The sequence below is a fragment of the Fomitopsis serialis genome (assembly GCF_022376445.1).
Source record: "Fomitopsis serialis strain Sig1Antser10 chromosome Unknown B0H18scaffold_10, whole genome shotgun sequence".
NCBI lineage: Eukaryota > Fungi > Basidiomycota > Agaricomycetes > Polyporales > Fomitopsidaceae > Fomitopsis > Fomitopsis serialis.
The window spans coordinates 100,870-122,136 of NW_025954970.1; the positions used below are offsets into that span (position 1 = coordinate 100,870).

Sequence of the window (21,267 nt, forward strand, 5' to 3'; positions counted from 1 at the left end):
CCATCCCAGAAGAGCATCTCCAGGTCATGTCTAACATCCAACCTGGAACCTGCCACGCCAGACCGGATGCCCTCCGCCGCCTCCGACTAAGGCGCGTCGATCAGCGGTGGCTGACCGCGGGGCAGAGACGCGTTGTGTACGCGTTATTTGGTCCGCCTTCCGTTCCAGGCAGGTGCGCTTGAAGTTCGTGTCCGCGTTCGCCCATTCTGACCTCACTTGCAACTCTTGCGGGCTGCAGTGTCAGACAGTCTATTCGATCTTTGCCGCGCGTATTCTGGAACATTTGCTGGGGTTCCGTGAGGCTGAAGTAACGCCCCCAATCTGATCTGCCAGTAGGCTGAACCTGAGTACTTGAGTATTCATACGTCACAGTGCATACATGCTCACAATATCGTTCACAACCTGTACCACCAACGGCTCACACGTGCCAACTGGAACGTGTTCGACCCGTTGATGGTACAGACTGCACAGGCATCACAGGTTTTCTAGCTACGAAGACAGGTGCGGGAGTGGATGGACAGGCAGGAGGGTCGACACATGCGCGATGAAGAGATACATGCAGGAGACGGTGACCCGAAACACAAACCACGAACCCATATAGCCACTCGCAGCACGAGGGCGACGCCACCCGCAGCCTTTCGGCACGGGGGCGGGCGGACAGCTCCTCTCGGTGCTGCCGCCAGTAGGCCACCCGCGGCATGTGCTCCGCACGCGGGGGCAAGCGGACAGCGCCCTTCGGCACTGCCGCATCGAACCCACGAACACTACATGAGCGGAAGTTGAGTGGACAGGTAGGGAAGGCATGACAGGCGCGATGGGTGGATGGTACATGAGGGGAAGCGGACCGCGGACGACGAACCACGAACCACAAGACCACACGGAAACTACTGACCTTCGCCTGCATGGAGCGGTGAGTCGCGACCTTGATTAATGGTTGATGAGACGACGCACCAAGTGCTTGAAGTTCACAGATGACAAGACCAGTGGAAGGAGGTGAGGGAGGAAAGGAAAGGAGTGTTGGCGACTCGGTACGTTTGCGAGGTCTTTATATACCCGACTGGGCTGTCAGCCTGGCGGATGCGGCTGGCTCAGGTCTCTGACCGCCGTCAGCAACCCACCAATGTTCTGCGCGCCAGGCTCTCACTCGATCTGTTGGCCTGGGTCGCAACGCGGTCACGTGATACGTCTTTAAACCACCTACGGCAGAAGTTGCACAGCCGTGGACCGTGGGTACCTGCGACTCATGCACATGGCCCCCACATACTCACGGAGACGAGGATTCTCCAGGATGCGCTTCAGGTGATGTGTTGAGTTCCCTGTCGGTGGGCTCTGCGGATCCCTAATAGGGCTTACTCTGACACAAGCACACCGCCGACACTCGCAAGTGTGAGTACTGGTCGCATCGATGATGTATACGATACTGACCTCCTCAACGTCAATCGAAACTTATTACCACCTGGATGTCCAGCGCCCCCGGTAAGGAAGAGAATCGCTCTTTGCGCATGTCAAACGATGTTGCACGGAAGACGCACTTCCCGCACCGCCCAATGATCGTCTTGATGCGCTTGTCATCCTATAGTAGGGTTGGACGGCCTGCGGCTCCCTTACTACCATACTCGACGCCTCAAACGTCATTGATGCCTCGAACCTCGAGATTACAAATATTTCATGTTCAACGTTTGTCATTTAACAATCAATCGCGCCCATATCCCCTCCGAGTCGCGCCTACTCCTCACAGTCCGCGAGCTCCGGATCCAAGAACGCCATCCTGTCCCCGTTCTCGCACTGCTCTGCCCCTTCCCTCTTCAATTTGAACTCGGTCAAGCGATGCCGAGGGTGCGCTCGAGCGCGGAGTCGCACCCAGGTCCGCGGATGGCGTCGAGCCTGAGTGTACGGCCGATCGTAAAGGAGGTCGCTGGACGGTAGTTCCCTCAGGCTTCTGCACCAGAGCCGTGGATGCTCGATGAGGATGTCCGAGGCCCATTCATTTACTAGACAGACCAACTTCGCTTCGAATACATTGTACAAGCTCGACTACGATCTTCTCCAGTTTCGTCTCACTGTACGAAGAATATCAGCTGAAGTCCGGGGGGGTGCCAATGCGCTACCAGACCTTCTAGTATACATGAACTATCTGCCTCGTTGCTAGGCTGCGTCCATAGTATCAGTTGCCAGTCGAGGTGTTATGCATGATAGGGTCAGAAAGCATCCTAAGCAACCATTCATCCAGCTGCCGTTCATTGTCCCGGAACTCTTGGAACTTCTCGTCAATCCGCTCCGTTGTACAATAGACAATGTCCTGTATGTTCGGGTTGCTTCTGAGCCTTTCGAGGAACATCGTGGAGCCTGCGTCGTTACCGATTTGATTCACGCAGAATCGGACTGCGGTCGGCTCATATCCAGCGCGAACGAGGCGTTGACGACATTCTGCGATAGCGTCCTCGAATTGGATCTCGTAGTCGCCTGGACAGCCGTCTGTGACAACACAGATCAACAATGGCCGCTCGAGGAGGCGTGCACGGTGGTCCGGCCGATCTAGGACATCATATACCAGCGGCTGGAGAACGTGGTTCCGTAGGTTTGTGCCCAGGGGTGTCCCACCATCGGGTGACACTCTATCGACTGCGTTGAGCACATGGGATGCGGGAATGTTGTCCTGCGCTGCCCATACAGCATTGATGAATCGTAAACTTACGCCGTATGGATGGGGTAAGACCCGCGTTGTGATGTTGGCAATGCGGGCTACGACGTTACGCTGAAGGACCCAGCGCGTTGGGCTATCCAGCGTCATCGACCCGCTGTCATCACAATACAGCACCGGGTGGTACAGACTCAGGCGGATGAGTCGCGTGACGTTTTGCCTCGTCACAGGGAAGGATCGCCCATCGTCTTTCAACTGCGCAGCGTTCGCCTCGACTGTCTTGACAAATGTGTCGTTGGCTTTGAAGAATTTCTGTAGCCCAGACGCAGCGACGTGCTCCGTGATCACTTCGTGGGCTTCCTGGACGTCCAGAGCCTACCGACGAGTCATTCAGCGTCTTGATCAAGATATCACAAAGAAATTGAGTAATACAACGGTGCTTACCGGTGCAGAATACTCCTGAAGTTCGGATCCTGGCATCCTTTGCAGTAACATCACACGACGGGATGGGGCGGCCTCAGGACATGCAAGCAATCCAGAGCCTGCGTCTGAAATTTGAGCTTCCGTAGCCTGAGGGATAGCACGGCGAATGGCAGATTGAGCCGATGTGTGGGCAACTACTCCAGTGGAACCCGACCGGACAGCGTGATGGACCCCCTGCCGTGCAGATGTCTATAGAAAATTGAAGACGTTTTGAACATAACGCCAAAGTAGGCGCGGGATGAACGACATACCCCATCATCGGATGATGGCACGCTAAAATCACCAGGCATTCCTCGCAGGCCACTTGAGCCATGAGCACACGGGACAAAGTCATCATTTGTGTCCAAGCCGTCATCCTTCCATTGCCATGTTAGCTACCACGAACAGTTCAAAGGCTACAAGACGAACTGCATACCTTGTCGACGGAAGGGCTTTGCTTCGGATGTACCATCGGAGAACCATTGTGCCTGGTATGGGATGCAGCCGGCGTTGCTACGTGGTCATCTTCTGCTGTAGCCTCCTTCTCCGACAGGCTCGCTGACGTCACATCTGGGGCTGCAGGCAGGAAGTAGGCGATAACGATGCCTAATGCACCACATAGTGCTGCGATGATGAATCCCCACCTGTACCAACATATCAGCTACATTCGACATGATGCGCGAGCAGCCCCGAGTCCTACACCACACTCACTGCTTACGGAGATTCTCATCGATAGTGTTGAAGGCATGGATTCCCGCCAAGGCGCCTGCAGTCCCGAAGGCGGCAGTAACACCGTAAAATGACCCCCTTATATCGTTCTGTCAGAGCGATTGGCGAGGATGCCTATGGCTGAGGTTTACCTGAAGTTCCGGGGGTACGATCTTGAAGTTGACCATCAGTCCGGGGATACGCGAGATGAATGTGATAGGGTCGACTCACTCTAAGGCGATAAGACTCAACATATTTCCAGGACCCTAATTTGTCGTCAGCGAATGCGTCCAGACTGTCAACTATCGCGACTCGCCAGGTTTCCCATGAAGAGCATCAAAGCGTAGCTGTTCAGAGTTGAGTCATTCGATAGGGTAAAGGATGAATGGTCACGTACAGAACCACCAGAAGAGGGACGATCTTGACGAGACGGTCGTATGCACAACCAATGATCAGGGCTGTGTCCGTACACAGTGACTTACAAGATTAGAAAGGTGGAGTGTGGGAGGCAAGCGACTGACCAAAGACAACATAACCCGCGAGTGAAACAAGCATCTTGTTCAAGTCCCAAGCGTCAGCAGCCGCAGAGCATCTGGCACTTATATAGATGCTCACGATGTTACGTCTTCCCATAGCATCACACCACATAGCGCCTACCCAGCTTCCGCAGAGAGCAAAAACGCCCAGCAGCAACTCGAATCCTGCGGTTCTCCACAGGTCCCCATCGACGATGGTGTAGAGAATGACTCCCGAGAGTACAATCTTGGGGTATGCCACCTACATGCCTGATATCAAGACTCAAGAAGCATAGATACGTGAAGGTCATGCTTACGAAATTATACACAAACCTGAAGAAATCAATCGGGTAGAATTTTGTGAGAAAATGCACAACAACAACAACTAAGGCGGCGTACCATAGGCAGCATGTACGAGCCATCCCAGCCCAGTTTCGTCTGAGCTCCAATGAATACACGGATAGATCTGCTAAGATTAGCTATGTTTAGGCGTCGACATGCGTGATTTAACAGCTCGTCCAGACGTACGCCCCATGATACGCCTTCCGTACCTGTATATACCGGGGTCACCTATCAACTCATGTGGCAATCATGGTTACACTCACCGTTCAGAAATGTCCCGTAGGCTGCTATAACAAATCGCTGCTAGTGGAATGACGATCCCTATCCCAGTGCACACTGGCCACACAGTAGCGAGATGTTCTGGACGCGCCGCTGACAGCACGACGAGGAAGACAATTGTTGCTAGCGGAGCTCCAGCCTTCAGTGATGATGTTAGAGACACGCTTCTACTTACGACAACAGCATACGCACGCTGAACATGACGTTGGTCATCAGAACAAATACTGGAGAAACACCGTAGTCAATGTACGCGGATCATCAAGTCAACAAGATGTCACTACCTCGTCCCTTCTTGGTGGTCATATCATCGACGGCTTCAAATGCAATCGTACATGCTGAAGTATAAATGCCGCCAATTCCCTGAGAGATGTAAATGCATCGAATCATACATAACATGAAATTGGTATGTCTCCTACCACGCCTATGATACCTCTCGCGACCGTCACGAACCACAGCAGGCCCGACAAGCCTCCGTGAAGACCGCGGGCAGCTGTGCAAAGTACAGCGCCCACGAGAATCATGGCGGCTGACGCAGACAACGAAGCCTTCTGTCCGAATCTATCGCAAGATAGTCCGAAGGCTATCTGACCAAGAAATTGCCCTTGGCGAGCATACATCAAGCGTCAAACTCCGTTCGGCAGGTCGAAGGTAGGGCTTGCACCCACACAGACTGACCGACGAGTAGTGCGTCCCACGATCGTAGCAGGTCCTCCCTGCGGTAGCTTTGATCGTACAACATCGCGAACACAACCTGTATCGCCATTGGGTCATGAATCGATGTGTATGTTCCATACACTGCACGCACGTCAATCATGATAAGTATGTTGAAGTAATCTGAGCGGGGAGACGCCAATCGGTTCCGTCAGGTCTTCATGACATGTAAGGTCAATATAGACTTACAGGACGCAGAAAGAATAGCGAGAGCTAGGACAATGGAAGTCGGAGGCATCCGCGAGCTCGCCGTGACGCCCTCGCTCGTCATGCGAGGGTTCGCGGCGGGCGCGCCGTCTCCTAGGTCCGCAGTAGGCTTGGGTGAATGAAGCATTGAGGAGGAAAGAGATAGCTGGTCACGCCAGCGCGCAGCACCATTAAGTATGACTTATCCCCGGGAACTCGCCAAGGATCATGGCCGGTCAAGAGTTCGCGTCAGAGATCGGCGAGTAGCGGTCATGACACGAGGATGTGAGGCAAACTGAAGCAGTAAAAGAGGGTCAATATGCATCCAGTCAACATCGACTCTGCCGGAAGTAACATCACTTCGCTCGACCACGTTGCAGGCCACGTTTCGGCTAAGTACGAGTATGGTACCTTCGTTACCATACGACTGTCAGAGCTGAAGCAGGCAATGTGGATAACGACGAACCCGGTGAGGCAACTCCCCAGGGTGATTTATCTTCATTGACCTCGGGGACAGGTGCCGTAGTGACGGTAGAAGCCGCTGCATGGCAAGCCATACAGAAGGGCCTTGGTCGCCATGATTAGTCGTTCTTGGTCTCAATATCCGACTGAGAGGAATCCTCGTAAAATCGCGAGAGAGTTGCCCATTCAAGTTAACCGTTGGTATTGAACAGCCGAAGGACTCGGAACAACCTGAGATACTATAATCCCTCAGTGTCTGCTGCTTCTGTGTCTAATCATAGAGTCTACGGTTCGCCGTACACGTACGCAGCAGGGGTTTTGGTCCTTACACAAGATCGGGGATTGGGATGGACGGGAGGCGTCTCGGATTGGCGTTCGTCGGTGGTTTAGGTCACGGTTCAATTAATCCTAGGCGCCTGTAGTATCATACATAAGTACGCTATTGTAATACGATTTTGAAGTGTCAATACAATGGTGCTATTCGGGAGAAGTCCGCGACGTCGCTCTACTCCGAGTCTTGTCCACATCGGTCGTGCAGCCTTGAGCCATAGCTTTGCACTAGCTACTCGATGCCAGCGGATGGCACATCGCTTCAGCCTTGGCTTACTGTCTCACGGGCAGTAACTACTTAATCAATCGCGACTAAGTACGTCGACGTGGTACCCACTGATCAGACGAGGAATGTGCTACTCTCTTTCAAAGCCCTCTAGGTGAGAAGATAAAACACATTGCACGGAACGAAACAGCCCTGAACATATACATCGCCGCCAGTCATGCATTCATGGCCCGCGCACTAGGCCCAGCATGACCGCGACCTTGTAGAATTCCCCTCCTTCCTTCCTCCCGTGCTTGCGCTCCGGTCCCAACTTCCGACGTATGGCATCCTCAGGCAAGCGTTGTGCATCGGTCTTGCATTCTACCTTGGTCGGTGCGGATATGGCCTGCTCGCAGATCGGACAATCGATCCAGTCGCAAGGCCGCGGGCAGCTGGGGACGTCTTTTCTCTGCCCCCATCGCTGGGACGGTGCATCTACGATGTCACACCGTGTTTCAGGCTGGCGAGGGGCGTGGGTGTCTAGAAATCTTCCACTCAAAGCATTCGAGCTGGAATCTCGTTGAGGGCGAGCGGACGTCTTCGCATGGTGAAGACCTTTCCTGCGCCTCGTTTTAGGGTGCGCCTTGTCCCGTCTGGCAGCGGTTTGGGCGGCGATATCCATCGTCGAGTAGGATGCGTCGCTTCCCTTCTGGTCTGCCACAGGTGTGCAGAACGGGCAGTCGATCCAATCACATTCGCGCAAGGGGCCATCCCCCGCCTGTCTTGCGGTCGCGTCCACCACGCTAGGCTCGTGCTCTTCGCCATCAGTCGGCGTGCCATAAGGAGCACTTAGTATGTCCAGCCGGCCAGCGTCGCGACCAAGACTCCAAGACGTCTCGGAGGATGTCTCCGAAGCATCTGACGCGGGTGGGGAGTTCGTGACTGGGTAGAACTGGGCGTCCTGTAAGCACCCCGCCATACTCCCTACATTCGGTGCACTCACCATGTCATCCAGGTTGATCTGAGAGCAAATGGATTTCACTTGTGTCGTATCGCTTCGCCGCGGCGAAAGAAGCGGCCATGTAGCAAAGCTGTCGTTATCCGTCTGTAGGCGTGGCACACTAGGTGAGCACGAAGCAATATACGGTTATACGCGGTCACTCACATGGCGATTGTCATTGACCGTATTTGTTTCGGTGCTCTGTAGACACACCCGACCTCCGCAAATTTCCCATTCGTGATCCACGATGGCGGATATGTTCGCCCTATCGACCTTCGCCGGACGCATCGGTCGCGGTGTCGCGAAGATGGTCGGCTCAACGACGGTGACATTGGGAATCCACAGCTCCGTGACCGTCTCTTGTGGGGTTATGTAGCACATCCCGTCATAATCCGGGACGCGTCGCGAACGGGAATGTTGGCGAGAATACGCGGCGGCCACGCTCGGGGGAGTGGCGTTGCCTTCAAGAGCGTCGCACTGGGCCTCCTCGGGCTCCACGAAGGACTCCGGGCTGTTCGAGAACACATTGGTGTACTGCGGTCCACCAATTGAACGTGGAATAGCAGCAGGTTCGGCAAACGCCACATTTGCGAGGCACAGGTTCGCGTCCGCGTTGACGTTTGTGCCGCGTCTGGCAAGTGAGAGCAAGTATACCGCGCGCATTGTAGGCTGATGAGATTGATAGGGTTGTTTTGGCGTCCTGGGAAGGTTTGTGCCGCGAGATAGTTGTCGTCGTCGGGGACAAAGACGAGGATATGCAACTCAAGTTCGGGTTGGTGGCGGCCTTTATGCTGGGCGCTTACGCGATGGTGGCCCAAGCCACACTGGCCGGCGGCAAGCTATGTCGATATCGCCTCGGCGCAGATTGGGTCTCCCGCAAGTGTTGTGCGGTGGTCGGCGACAGACGTTGGATCACGAAGATGGGGATACGCTCAGACAGTGGTGCGGCCGAGTTACATGACCAAGTTCTTAGCTATGCATAGCGGCTATGTTCGTCATCGAGCACATCCAGGCGTTTGTGAACAAGAAATGGTGGTCTTCAAAACATATAAATCACTTGAACCGATGGCTTAGACTGGCTATCCCAAAACAAATACAAATGCTGCCCGACAAGCCGCTGATAGGATCCCTCCTCGCTTCACTGGCGACAAACACTCCCGTCTCTTATGCCATGCCCACTACCTTCCGTATTCACCGTACTCTCCCAAAGCCTCGCCACCACTTCGACCAGCCGGTACCCGAGTTACTCGCGTAATCCGACCAGTCCTGGGTCTACATCCGATGGCGTCTTGATGCCAGTGGGCAAGGTGCTCTCGGCTCTCTCGTCTGACGCATCTTCGTGCGCCGGTGCGAGCAACACACTCGGGGCGTCATCCGTACGGGGTTTCTTCAGCAACGGATCCTCGCCAGCACTGCCGACCATCTTCTCAGCCTCCCGCCACAGCGCCTTCGCCTCCTCCGATGGGCCCATATCCTGTGCCAACTTCTCGACATTCAGCGTCGGCTTCTCGATGTGGAGGTAGTCGTAACTACGGAGCGCGGCAGTGCAGACGAAATCTTCGGACACTTCGCGATCGGGCACCGGAGGAGACTGCCACAGGACTCTGGTAACCTGCTTCTGTTCGCCGACGTACTCGAGCCATGACGGATTAGCGAGGCTCGGCCTAAATGGCTCGAGGTCTGCGCGGCCCCCGGAGATGTTTCCCAATCCAACTTCGGGCATAGCGATCCAGACAGGGTTCAGGATCGCACCCCTGGGGAGCCTGAAGGCCTCAAGGTTGTTTCCGCTGGCGAAGGTGGAGCGGTACCCAGAGCGAGCGGTGTTGCTACGGATTGGGTTGAAGACGGCCCCTCCAGAGAAGGGCAGCGGTGCTTCAATATGACCAGTCGCACGGTCGTCAGATCCTGGGCGTCCAAGGGGAAACTCCTATCGCGTCATTCCGGTGAGCACACATGCATTTACGTCTGCAGATTGTCATTCGACTGACCGCTTTGCCATGACTGTCTGCTGTCGTATATGCTTCTGTGCTCCAAGAGCTCGTCGACGTGGTCTCCGAAGATGTGCTGCGCTGATGTCGGAGTCCTGTAGTAACGACGCGCGACTGGGATATGGCGGGCATATCATTGAGGTGTTCCTTTGACGTTGCTTTGGTGGAATGTAGGGGGGTGATACAGGGAGTGGCGTCTCCAATGGGTATTATAGGAGTGGTCGACAACATTGTGTATTGATGCTGTGAAGCTAGAACGTATACGCTTGTGTGATGCAATGCAGAGCGCGGAGCAATGGGGACACACAGTCGAGGTAAGTGCGAGGACAGTATCGGTACGCGACTGTGGCTGCTGGTCCTTTATGTTCGGGCGCCAAACGCCACGCGAAATGCCGGGGCTCTTGGACTATACCTTAATTGTCGTCAAGGCCGAAGAAGCTCAAGTTGCACGAGTGCTCAATAGTGTATGTAGGCATACCTCTCTCTGTCTTAATTATCATCTAGTGGGGCTCGGGACATCGACGAGGTGAGTCCATTGAACATCTGTACTTATGTCCGCTCATGCTTGAGTTTTTCCTCAGTCCGGAACTGGCACAGTCACTGACAGCAGTCCCGCAACGGACATACCACCGTTACAACCCAAGCCAGTCTCAGCCGCCTTGAACGTCGATCAGATCAGAGCCCATCCCACTCGACGCACTGCACCGAGAGGTCGAGGAAGCCGGTGGGGTTCCGTGATGGGTATATGTTACCATTGGAACACCTAGCTGATCTGTCTGATATGTCGAGGGACTCTCCCAACCGCAGCGAGGCGAGATCGTGCAGCAGGATCGACCATGGACGAACGCTCAGGCGGAAGCCGAAGCCAGCAGCCAGGGATATGAATGCGAGCGTCAGGCCCACAGTGGACGTCCTTAGAGTCGAAGCTCATGGCGAAGTGTAGGTAACAAATCAGGTACTCGGTGATTGTTCGCCGTGCATCATAGGTAGTTGTGCTTTTTTTTCTGTCTTGCTCGATGGGGATGGTATCATCTGGGTATCATACCGTGACCGTACTCCTGCCATCTGTTCCTCAACCTGCGACTGAGCGCGAATTCCACTGCGAGATAAGCCAGCCACTATGCGTATTAGCCTGAATACGCTTGTAGACTCGCAAGAGACACAATATATCACATTTCTCGGAAAGTCCGAGTTGTCTGCGCACTGAACTGGCCGCCGCCGAACTTGTTGAAAGACCGCGATCGGCGATAGGCGATGGTGATCGACGGTGGCGGGAGGACTGAGGAGAGCCGCCCCTCCGAGCGGTCAGCCCAGCACCAGTCAGCGGACCGCGTTTACTCAGGCACTGCCCTCCAATCTCAGCCCATGATTCCACAACTCCTCGCCTTAGCACTCGCTCTCATCCTCCCCCTCGTCCACATCTACCGCCAGCGCCGCTCAGCTGCCGCCGTCGCTACCATGTCGTCCTCCGCCAGCGAGAAGAGCGAACCCAAGTCCGTCATGCAGCCGCCCCGCGAGGACATTGCGCCCCCGAAGGACGACCCGATCACACTCGAGCAGCTCAGGAGTTACGACGGCTCCGACCCGTCGAGACCCATCTACGTCGCGATCAAGGGTGCGTCCGCCTCGCACGACCTACGCGATCGCTGTTCATCGCGCGTTGCACAGGCACAGTCTTTGACGTGACGCGCAAGGCGGACACGTATGGGCCGGGCAAGAGCTACAACCTGTTCGCGGGGAAGGACGCGTCGAAGGCGCTCGGGATGTCGAGTCTGAAGGAGGAGGACGCGGTGTCGGACTACAGCGGCCTGTCGGAGACCGATCTGAAGACGTTGAATGACTGGCACGACTTCTTCTCGTACGTGGCCCGCTCCCCTCTGTCGTTTTCGGATTCCTGGTATGACCTGTGTTATCGCTGCAACATAGGAAGCGGTACAACGTCGTCGGCAGGGTATCCGATCTCCCTCCACTGGCGAACGGAGGTCAATCAAGCCTCTGACACCTGTGACCTACGCTCTCCGTCCACACATATCGCGATATCCCCTGTTCGACAAATTGTACAACAGCAATTCTTCATCGGTATCCCACCATCGTAGCCGGTTCGTCGTGCTTGGCTAGGTGCTCTTGCAGCCTCTTAAGGCTCTCTGTCACGCTCGGATATGATCAAGACGATCCTCTGACCATCGTCTTGAAGCACATTGGTCGTAAGCTCTACCGTATCTCCTGCTCCTTGAGTCGAAGTCTGGCGCTCTCTTCCCCTCTCTCATCGCGTAACTATGTACCTCGTGCTAAATTGGCGACTGTGGCTTGCCTCGTCAGCACGCCATTCCATTCGTTTGGCACTAGTCCGCTCACGTCATCGCGCCTCCTCCGTCGGTGCACATGCGATACAGCCTCAGTCCGACGTCTTCGAGACTTGCGGTTAACTTGCGGAGGCCAACTTTGCATCCCCGTTGGTAAGGTTCTGCTATATGGAGGTTTGCGGTCTGCTCGGCGGTATCAGCCACAGTTCATTCCCGAATGCATCGGTTCGAAGGTCGGGAGCCGCTGGAGCCTCCGCTGTTGCCCAGACAGCTACTTTCAAAATCAGAGCGTGTCGTCGGGTTCGCCTTTCTAGTGAATGAATGAGGCCTGCTATCCGGAAGGTTGTCCGGTTAGCAGCGAGTGGTGCGTCTCCCCCTGTACCGCGAAAACGTCCTCTTACCGCGCTGCATACGTAATAGATGGCCTTGATATATGTCAGTGGCTTGCATTCCCAGATTTAGCTCACGAATTTGGAAGAAGTCAGTCATACGCCAATCAGAAGCTGGCCTTGTATGCCCTGCTGGCTGACCGCGGACAGCACACGAGACTCTGCTCCGTTGTCTTCGCTATTATGCCGAACTGGGTGGATCAAGTCAAGCGCGTGACGATGGCCCTCTGAAGAGGAGACTCGATCGTCAGTCAAGCTCTACGGGCCCTTGCAACTCGCCAGCGTAGATGCGCACATACCCACCCGTTTGTACTAACTGGACACCCATCTCCACCCCGGAAGGAGTGCGTCTTGATCCAATTCAGCCTTCGGACGGCGACGGCCGTGGACAACACCGGGCGTGACGTCGACGTGTGGCCTTGAGCCTATCAGGTAAGCTCGATTAATTGACTGCTCCCGTGTCCGTAAGGTCCTATATTGACTCGACCATTGTCGCTCCCAGCTTCCTGCAATCACCTCTGGAATTTTCCAATAGCGGCCCACGCTGTCAGCCAGCTCAGCTGACCGCGCGCTCAGCCTGAGAAGGTCAATGCGACGCCACGAAGGGCGTGGCGTGGAGATGGTTGCACGCGAGGATTGCGATATGGGTATCCGAGTGGGGCACGCCGCGTTGCAATGGACACTGAAGCACAAATTTGACAGTGAGTAGCCAAGGACACGCCTGTGAATACCTGAATGGTCGCTCGCCTGTCAGCACGTCATGAACGACTCCCCGCGACTCGTCTGTACGGTGTGCGGAGGACCGGATCACTCCCGGGGTCGTCGCCGGTTCCTCAGCGCGAAGATGGGTCTAATAGGAAGCACGGAGTGCTGTTGTGGTCTGGGGAAGCCAGCCGCTTCGTGCGGTCGCGGGAGAAGGGTCGGAGTAGCAAGGATTGTGGTTTGCAAGGTGCTTTTATACGCTGGCGCGGGCGGGCTGACATGGGCTAGTACCGAAGTACGTGGTCTGAACGGCAGCTGCACTTCGATCGCGGCTCACGCTTGGATCTCGGTCAGGGCTGACTGGGTGAATACTGAACGGGCTGTGTCAGAGCCAGAGCGTCAGCTCGGAAACAACGAATAAATGGCAGCCATACTTCGATCGCAGTTCACAGGGAGATCTGGGTAGAGCTGACTAGTTGAACGTGGAACATCGAATGAGCTGTTGACATGCACGTATGCTCAGGTCACCCTAGAAGCAACGATTGAATGGCAGCCACATCTCGATCGCGGCTGGCAAGACTAGGAGAGCATATAGTTGTATGCAATATGAATGACTCGCCGTGTTGAACCCAGTCTGATCCAGGACCTTCGTGGCCACTAGAAAAACCACTGAGCCATCGGAGGCGATCTGCGACCCACAGACCCGGACATTCGGGACCTGTTCGGTGCGTAGCTCGACTGACTCGATGATGCTCTATCTGTAACTGACCCGCGCCTCGGGGCCGTATCGGCGTCACCAACAGGAACTCTAGTACAGCTGGGCACAGGGCCACATCAGATGCAAGTCACCCGTAGTCACAGCCCGGGCCTGCGGACAGATATCCGGACGGACGAACTCTACACCGAATCGCTCTCATCCTTAGGTCTGCTCGCTTTCCGTTATCGCATGGGCGATGTATAGGTAGACGACTGAACCTCGCAGAATTTGCATCTCGATAGGTGGCGTCGTCGTGGCTATAGGATGCGTAGCGGATCAAAAGTAGGATACATTATACATATCGCCCCTCCGACGAAGCCGAATCTGCAATCCGCGAGCGCCGTGGCCAGTGACAGATCAGTTAGGATGCTGAGCAAGACGGCGGCTGCCAGTGCATCGGCTGCCAGTGCATCGGCTGCCAGTGCATGCAAGCCGCACTTCACCTGGTGCTGTGTGTCCCAGGCGCCGTCGAAGTCACTGAATGGCACCGCATTCTTGCGATCGGAGGCCGGGGAGCCCTTTCACTTGTGTGCGCGCGCATGATGCAGGTATTCGAGAACCTCCCTGTGGGCACAATTGTGGACAAAGCGCGTGAAGGTCGCAACTTCTCGTGTGGTCAACGCTTGGACAGCTGCGTCTTGACGAATGTGATGGAACTGCGCGGTTCCGCACGGAGGGGGACAATGCGATGAGTCTCGGACACTGGGCGAGGCCGCACTCTCCCGTGAGGCCCTTCGTTACTCAATTGCAAGCGTATTTGTACCATGTATTCAAAGTATGAGGTCACTGCGCAGGCGTGTGCAGAGCCGCTCGCTGTACGCATGTCCTTTGTGTCATTCGTCGTGTGCGTGTACCTACTCTCCAAGCACAACACGCAGCCCGCCGTTGCTTTGACCAAGCGGGTGCTTGGGCGAGACCGCTTTGACTGGGTGCGGTGCAGGCTGGAAGGACGGGTGCGGACACGGGGCACGCGGCGCGCGAACGGCGCCACCCCGAGTCGGCTAGCGCTGGAGAAGCGCCAGGGATATTAGGCGGACCACGTTCCCATCCACGTTCCCTCCAGCGGGCTCTCTCCACGACCCAAAGCTGACGCGTACCCGCCAGCCTCAAAACCCCCGCCGTCGTCCCCGACCGCACGCTCCTGCTCCTGCACCCGCACCAGCACTCCCACCGCCGCCATCCTGCCCCAGGGCATCGCTCCCCGCGTCTCTGCCTCCCTGACTCCGCACCACGATTCCCCCGCTAGCAACCGCAACATTGGATCTGCTGCCAGCGCGAATATACATCCCCCGTCATGGACGCACTCAAATCCCTCGTGCAGCCCCTCGTCGGCGGCGGCGGAGGCTCCGTCATCGACGGCATGAAGCTCGTCGTCCTCGGTGGCACCGTCGAGACCGCGCGACGCATGGCAAGCTCCGGCTGGTGCGTCCTCCCGCCCCCCTACTTATACGCCACGTATCGCTGACGGCTCGTGTCTTCCGTGCGTCTGCAGGTCACATTTCATAAACTGTGAGTATCGCCGTGGCCCGTCTTCTGCGGCGCAGGCAGTCGTTCATACCCGGGTTCATGTCCGGGTGTTCGCGTGGCGTTCAGTGTGTGGTGTCGAAAGCGTATCTGCCGAAGGATGTGCATGAGCCTTGTCCAGAGTTCAGTGAGGTGTCGTCACCATCAGCCTTTGTAGTTTGACGGACATACTGGCCTTCTAGGCCATTTGTAGCTACGGTATCCTTCATGGAGTGGGGTTGCTCGCGGTGCTGCCCCGCCTGCGAAAGAGGCCACACATCAGCCTGTATGCACTCGAGCGTCGTCACGTTCCCTCGCCTGTCCTTTGACCCGAAGTAGAGCGTCTCGCTGACACCCCCGCAGCATTCTTCCTGACAGCCCACTTCTCCGAAGAGGACTACCCCTACGATTGGCTGATGCTCTGGCTCTCCCGCCAGCCAGAGTGGCAGCGCTCGCGCGAGTTCGAGACGACAACGCGGACAGCGAGCCACGCCTGGGGCTCGGGCGCCGCGGACAACTCGTTCGGCGACGAGGACGACGAGAGCGAGGATGCGCCCGGCCGCGTCAAGACCCGCGTCGTCTTCCAGCCGACGACGAACACGACGCACACGATCTACTACAGAGGCCACTGGCTCCGCGTCAAGCGCGGGCGTAAGCACGACTCGGGCTGCGACATGCTCTCCGTCTCCGTCGTCGCGCGCAACAACTCGATCCTGAAGCAGCTCGTGCTCCAGGCGAAGAAGGAGTACGAGGCGGAGGCGGTCCACCGCATACAGATCTACTTCGCCGACTCGCACGGGTGCTGGCGCTGGACGGACTCGCGGCATAAGCGGCCGATGTCGTCCATCGTGCTGAACCAGGGTGTGAAGGAGATGCTCCTCGCGGACACGAAGGACTTCCTCAAGTCTGAGAAGGTGCGTCCAAGTGCTGTGCGTCGTGTCAAGGGACCGAGTCCTGACGTGCTTGACGCAGTGGTACGCTGACCGGGGTATCCCGTTCCGACGCGGGTACCTGTTATACGGTGTGCCCGGCTCTGGGAAGAGCTCACTCATCCATGCGATCGCAGGAGAGCTGATGCTGGACATCTACGTCGTGTCCTTGTCTTCTTCGTGGATCAATGACAGCACACTCACGACGCTGATGGGCCGTGTCCCGGCACGGTGCATAGTATTGCTCGAAGACCTCGATGCGGCCTTCACGCGAAGCACATCACGGGATGACGCGTCTACAGGTAACCCTGAGGGAGAGAAGAGTACGACGACAGAGCCAGAGACACACACCCGTCACAGCAGCCGGCGGCATAAGGAGCAGTTGTCGGACGTCAACACGCTGTCGCTGAGTGGCCTGCTGAATGCGCTCGACGGCGTCGCCGCCTCGGAGGGGCGTATATTGTTCGCGTGAGTAAATACACACGCTCACCTCTACCCGTGTCTAACGACGCTCCGCAGTACCACTAACCACCTGGAACGCCTCGACCCTGCGCTGTCGCGGCCGGGTCGCATGGACGTCTGGGTTGAGTTCAAGAATGCGTCCAAGTGGCAAGCTGAGCTGCTCTTCCGCAACTTCTTCCCATCGACTGACGAGGACGACGTTGTGATCGAGGGCGAGCTTGAGGGTATTGAGTTGCCAACACCACCTTCCCCTTCAGCGCAGTCGTCTGGCTTCTCGTCGCTGTTCTCGTCAGGCTCTATGCCGTCCACGCCAGTGACTTCTTCGATGTCCACGCTGCCGACGCCGGAGGGCAAGGCGAAGGCGTCGTTCATTGACAACAGTCTGAGGAATCAGGCGTACCTGCCGCCACCCGTCGACGATGAGATTGCCCAGCACTCTGCGAAGCCCCTGGACGGCCAGACGCTGGCGCGGCTGGCCAAGATGTTCGCGGATGCGATCCCGGAAGAGGAATTCAGCGTGGCCGCGCTGCAGGGCTGTGAGTACCCATTTGGCGTTGACTGATTGCCAGTTTGTGTGCGTCCGCGCGGGAGGTGCTGCGTGGTCCCCGTACGTGGGGGCGCGTGTGCTCGCGGCTCCCACGCGCTGGTGCGTTGCGGTCGAATGAGGAAAGAGAGCTGACTGGCTTGCTTTGGCGGCGCCTGTGCGTGTCCTGCAGATCTGCTGAAGAACAAGTCGCGCCCGGAGGCGGCGGCGGAGGAGGCAGCGGGGTGGGTGGTGAGCGAGCGGGAGATGAGGGAGCGGTTGAGAAAGGAGCGCGAGGCGAGGGAGCTCAAGGAAAAGCTCGAGGTGCGTTTTGCTCCCCACATATCGATTATCTGATCCTCTTGCCTTATCGGGACCCTGGCTGACATTCTCTTTTCCCTCCTCTGCCGCGTGCCCTATCAGCGCGAGAAACGGCGCAAGGACCTGCTGCTCAAGGAGAAGAAGGAGGCCGAGCTGAAGAAGAAGGAAGAGGAGGAGGTCCAGCGCCGCCTCATCGAGGAGAAGATCCGCGCAGAACAGCGCGCGCGCCTAGAAGCGGAGAAGCTCCTCGCAGAGGCTGTTGAGGCCGACAAGGAGAACGACTCACCCGCTGAGGACGGCGACGTGGACGACAACGACGAGCAAACCCTCGAAGAGTCCTCGTCCCCCGTGGAGGAGCCCGTCTCGATGGAGGGCACGCAGTTATGGGTGAACGTCGACTCGAACGGGACGCACGCACATGGCTCGGATTGACTGCGTGCGGCTGTTCCTCAGGAGACCAGGACCGTTTCTGTCGAGGCCATGGACACTCATGATATGGACAGTCATGATCTCACCGTATCCGCATCCGCGCAGGTTTCCTCTCTAGAGCCGCCCGCGCCGTCACGGTCCGCGACCGAGACGGTGCACGTCCGCGCCTCCGCCGCGGCCCTCGCGCGGAGGCATGCGGGCGGGTACGCACTGCTGCATCCTCTGTTCCAGTATTGCTTGCTTCATCTGTACCTATTCCTGCACGTCGCTCTGCTCGGGGAGGGCCGTACGCCTGGTGGCGCAGTGGGCAGTGAGCCTGTCGCCCGCGACGGATCTCTCGTGCACGTTTCGCGCCCCTCCCCCATCTGTCTCGCATCAGTTGTCCCCAGCAGCCGCTGGACTCGTCTCGCCTGTCATGCTGCTACCTAGTACATACAGTAGATTTGCATTGTACCTACTTGCTCGTCGTCGCATCGTAGTCAATTAAGTAACGCCGATACACGCCCGACTTTGACTTGTCCGACGCCCGGGTGCTACTCGGCCCCTGTCAGAGTAGGTTGTTCCCACCGCCAGGGTCTTGTCGGCGTGTCGCGCGCTGCACACGTACGCTCTGAATGTACACAGCGTTGAAGAGTCAACGATCCAGGTGGGCCGAGGTGTGCGTGCCAGACACCAGCGTACGCCTGAGACGTGACCGAGCACGGAATACGGTGCAGTGGCGATGGCTGCCGCGCCTGGCGAGACGCCTAATAATTAGTAATTGGGACTCCGCACCCTTCCACAGCGCCGCGGGTGGTAGGCGCCCGGCGCCTAGCGCGCGTCGCGAGCATCCAGATTAGGCGAAACTATTTTGGCATGTTTGGACGTGGGCAGTTCCGGTCGCATCAGGCGCGACGCCTTTTCGCACTCATCACGCTCGTTTGTCGCGGTCCTCGACCCCTCCCCGGACGCCTCCTCCTTCCTCCTCCGCCTTTCGTCTCTTTTCCGCTCTTTTCTTCCCCCACCACCCCCTCTGATTCCCCGCAGTCGCCATGGGTTGTGTTCAGTCGTCTGGCATCGACGATGAGGCCAAGGCCCGTCAGTGTCCCATCATGCTTATTCACCTGCGCGCCTGTCCACTCAGCCCCGCTCCCCACAGGCAATGACGAGATTGAGAGCCAGCTCAAGCGGGACAGGATGATGGCGAAGAACGAGATTAAAATGCTGCTGTTGGGAGCTGGAGAGTCCGGCAAGGTGCGTCGCCAGGTCTGCCCCTGACTTGCCCGCAGTGGTAGCTCAACTGCCGCTCCAGTCCACGGTGCTCAAGCAGATGAAACTCATTCACCACGGCGGGTACAATGAGCAAGAGCGGGACTCTTACAAGGAGATTATATTTTCCAACACCATTCAGTCCATGCGGTTAGTCGCTGTTACGAGACCTCGTCTGATTGCGCCTGACGCCTGTGGCTCCATAGCGCTATTCTTGAGGCCCTCCCCGTGCTCAACATTCAGCTGTCGCCTCAGAGCGATGCGCGGAGAGCGGTTATCTTGTCCCTTCCTGTGCAGATCGAGGGCGACATGCTCCCGCCAGACGTCGCAGACGCCGTCCGCGGGCTTTGGAGGGATCCCGGTGTCAAGGATGCCGTCCGTCGGTCACGGGAGTTCCAGCTGAACGACTCCGCCATCTACTACTTCAACTCCATCGACCGGATGTCGGCACAGGGCTACCTCCCGACAGACCAGGACATCTTGCGCTCTCGTGTCAAGACCACTGGTATTACGGAGACGACCTTCAAGGTCGGCGAGCTCACGTACAAGCTCTTCGACGTCGGAGGCCAGCGGTCAGAACGGAAAAAGTGGATTCACTGCTTCGAGAACGTGACCGCCCTGGTATTCCTGGTCTCGCTCAGCGAGTATGACCAGATGCTGTACGAAGATGAGAGCGTCGTATGTGTCACCTTCTGTTCTCCGTGATCGGATAAGTATTGACCAGTGCCACAGAACCGTATGCAAGAAGCTCTCACACTCTTCGACTCGATTTGCAATTCCAGGTGGTTTGTCAAGACATCCATCGTGAGCAGTGCAATCACCCGCGCGCACGCCCAGCAGCTGATCATCTCTCGTGGTCCTAGATCCTGTTCCTGAACAAGATCGACCTGTTTGCGGAGAAGCTCCCTCGGTCACCACTAGGCGACTACTTCCCCGACTTCGCCGGCGGCGACAATTATGACGCTGCCTGCGACTACCTGCTGCACCGCTTCGTCTCGCTGAATCAGAGTGCGGCGACGAAACAGATCTATGCGCACTACACATGTGCGACTGACACACAACAGATCAAATGTAAGTAATTTCGAGGCTGTATCGGCGATGATGGGGTCCGCTGACCAGTGCACCCTTCTCCACTCATAGTCGTCCTGAGCGCCATCCAGGACATCCTCCTGCAGATCCACCTGCGGGAGTGTGGTCTCTTGTAGAGGCGCTCGCACAGGGTCTGCATCGTCGGGGTTTCTGGAAGCTGAATTAACCTGCATTATCTACTGTCTTATTGTCTCCTCTCCTCTTGTCTCTGGCGCCATCCGCTGTCATCCGCCACGCTCGGCTCTCTTCCCTCCTGTCCCCTCTCACTACAACTGGAGTTTTCTCTGTCCGTCCGTCACTGTCTCTCATACATTTGATGTCCTCACGTCCATGTCGCTCCTTCGTGGCTGTATACGCGCGCTGGCCACCCCTGGATCCGCATCCATATCCATGCTATATTCGTCCGGGTGTTCGTATTATTTTTTTGTTAGTTGTAGTTATGTTCGGCGCGCGCGTGGGCACCTCGCTGCTATGCGCTCGTCCTACTTTTCTTTTCCTCTTCGTTTACGAACACCTTAGTCTATATACCTTCTCGATAATACCGAGTACCCTTGTCTCGCGATACGGACCCTTGCTGCGAAGCCCCCTGCGCCGTTGTCAAGGTGAGTGGGAACGGGGGATCTGGTAGTGGTACGGGCCGGTGTCGGTGGGGTGGGATGGTCTGGAATCTCGGCGTCTCCAGCTCTTCGCTCGGGAGTTCCACCGATGATGGAGAGGCGGGGTGACTGCTGTTCTGTCAGTAGGTGGTCTTGTCATGGGGCAGAATGGTGAGTTCACGTTGAT

At 56.9% G+C, this 21,267-nt stretch overlaps 7 protein-coding genes across 7 annotated transcripts; 3 read left to right on the forward strand and 4 right to left on the reverse strand.

Annotated features, from left to right (window-relative positions):
• Positions 1 to 407: 407 nt before the first annotated feature.
• B0H18DRAFT_26010 (uncharacterized protein) lies at positions 408 to 1,125 on the reverse strand. Its single transcript, XM_048037321.1, has 2 exons — positions 952 to 1,125; positions 408 to 898 (listed from the first exon to the last, which is right to left on the reverse strand). Exon 2 carries the CDS (start codon positions 829 to 831, stop codon positions 490 to 492), a length of 342 nt encoding a protein of 113 aa, XP_047897308.1. The 5' UTR covers positions 832 to 898; positions 952 to 1,125; the 3' UTR covers positions 408 to 489.
• An 893-nt stretch (positions 1,126 to 2,018) lies between these two features.
• Positions 2,019 to 5,847, reverse strand: B0H18DRAFT_26039 (major facilitator superfamily domain-containing protein). The gene is made up of 19 exons (XM_048037322.1): positions 5,364 to 5,847; positions 5,229 to 5,307; positions 5,140 to 5,171; positions 4,932 to 5,086; positions 4,855 to 4,877; positions 4,726 to 4,795; positions 4,644 to 4,659; positions 4,427 to 4,588; positions 4,333 to 4,366; positions 4,209 to 4,269; positions 4,128 to 4,158; positions 4,043 to 4,077; positions 3,964 to 3,984; positions 3,815 to 3,910; positions 3,540 to 3,747; positions 3,376 to 3,480; positions 3,086 to 3,313; positions 2,114 to 3,016; positions 2,019 to 2,060 (listed from the first exon to the last, which is right to left on the reverse strand). Exons 1-18 carry the CDS (start codon positions 5,562 to 5,564, stop codon positions 2,165 to 2,167), a joined length of 2,409 nt encoding a protein of 802 aa, XP_047897309.1. The 5' UTR covers positions 5,565 to 5,847; the 3' UTR covers positions 2,019 to 2,060; positions 2,114 to 2,164.
• A 1,238-nt stretch (positions 5,848 to 7,085) lies between these two features.
• B0H18DRAFT_1115731 (uncharacterized protein) lies at positions 7,086 to 8,504 on the reverse strand (the record flags this gene model as incomplete). Its single annotated transcript, XM_048033301.1, has 3 exons — positions 7,086 to 7,793; positions 7,845 to 7,946; positions 8,007 to 8,504. 3 exons carry the CDS (start codon positions 8,502 to 8,504, stop codon positions 7,086 to 7,088), a joined length of 1,308 nt encoding a protein of 435 aa, XP_047897310.1.
• Positions 8,505 to 9,084: 580 nt separating this feature from the next.
• On the reverse strand, positions 9,085 to 9,961 carry B0H18DRAFT_1115732 (uncharacterized protein; the record flags this gene model as incomplete). Its single annotated transcript, XM_048033302.1, has 2 exons — positions 9,085 to 9,768; positions 9,830 to 9,961. 2 exons carry the CDS (start codon positions 9,959 to 9,961, stop codon positions 9,085 to 9,087), a joined length of 816 nt encoding a protein of 271 aa, XP_047897311.1.
• A 1,368-nt stretch (positions 9,962 to 11,329) lies between these two features.
• B0H18DRAFT_871222 (progesterone binding protein) lies at positions 11,330 to 11,828 on the forward strand (the record flags this gene model as incomplete). Its single annotated transcript, XM_048040149.1, has 3 exons — positions 11,330 to 11,444; positions 11,498 to 11,687; positions 11,756 to 11,828. The coding sequence occupies 3 exons, from the start codon at positions 11,330 to 11,332 to the stop codon at positions 11,826 to 11,828; spliced, it is 378 nt and encodes a 125-aa protein (XP_047897312.1).
• Positions 11,829 to 15,012: 3,184 nt separating this feature from the next.
• On the forward strand, positions 15,013 to 17,651 carry B0H18DRAFT_985725 (P-loop containing nucleoside triphosphate hydrolase protein). Its single transcript, XM_048044757.1, is given in 6 exon segments — positions 15,013 to 15,146; positions 15,157 to 15,402; positions 15,473 to 15,489; positions 15,847 to 16,397; positions 16,456 to 16,880; positions 16,932 to 17,651. The coding sequence occupies 5 exon segments, from the start codon at positions 15,275 to 15,277 to the stop codon at positions 17,434 to 17,436; spliced, it is 1,626 nt and encodes a 541-aa protein (XP_047897313.1). The 5' UTR covers positions 15,013 to 15,146; positions 15,157 to 15,274; the 3' UTR covers positions 17,437 to 17,651.
• Positions 17,652 to 19,032: 1,381 nt separating this feature from the next.
• Positions 19,033 to 20,700, forward strand: B0H18DRAFT_26569 (heterotrimeric G protein alpha subunit B). The gene is made up of 7 exons (XM_048037335.1): positions 19,033 to 19,224; positions 19,286 to 19,380; positions 19,439 to 19,545; positions 19,602 to 20,073; positions 20,128 to 20,199; positions 20,259 to 20,466; positions 20,536 to 20,700. The coding sequence occupies exons 1-7, from the start codon at positions 19,179 to 19,181 to the stop codon at positions 20,598 to 20,600; spliced, it is 1,065 nt and encodes a 354-aa protein (XP_047897314.1). The 5' UTR covers positions 19,033 to 19,178; the 3' UTR covers positions 20,601 to 20,700.
• The last annotated feature ends 567 nt before the right edge of the window (positions 20,701 to 21,267 follow it).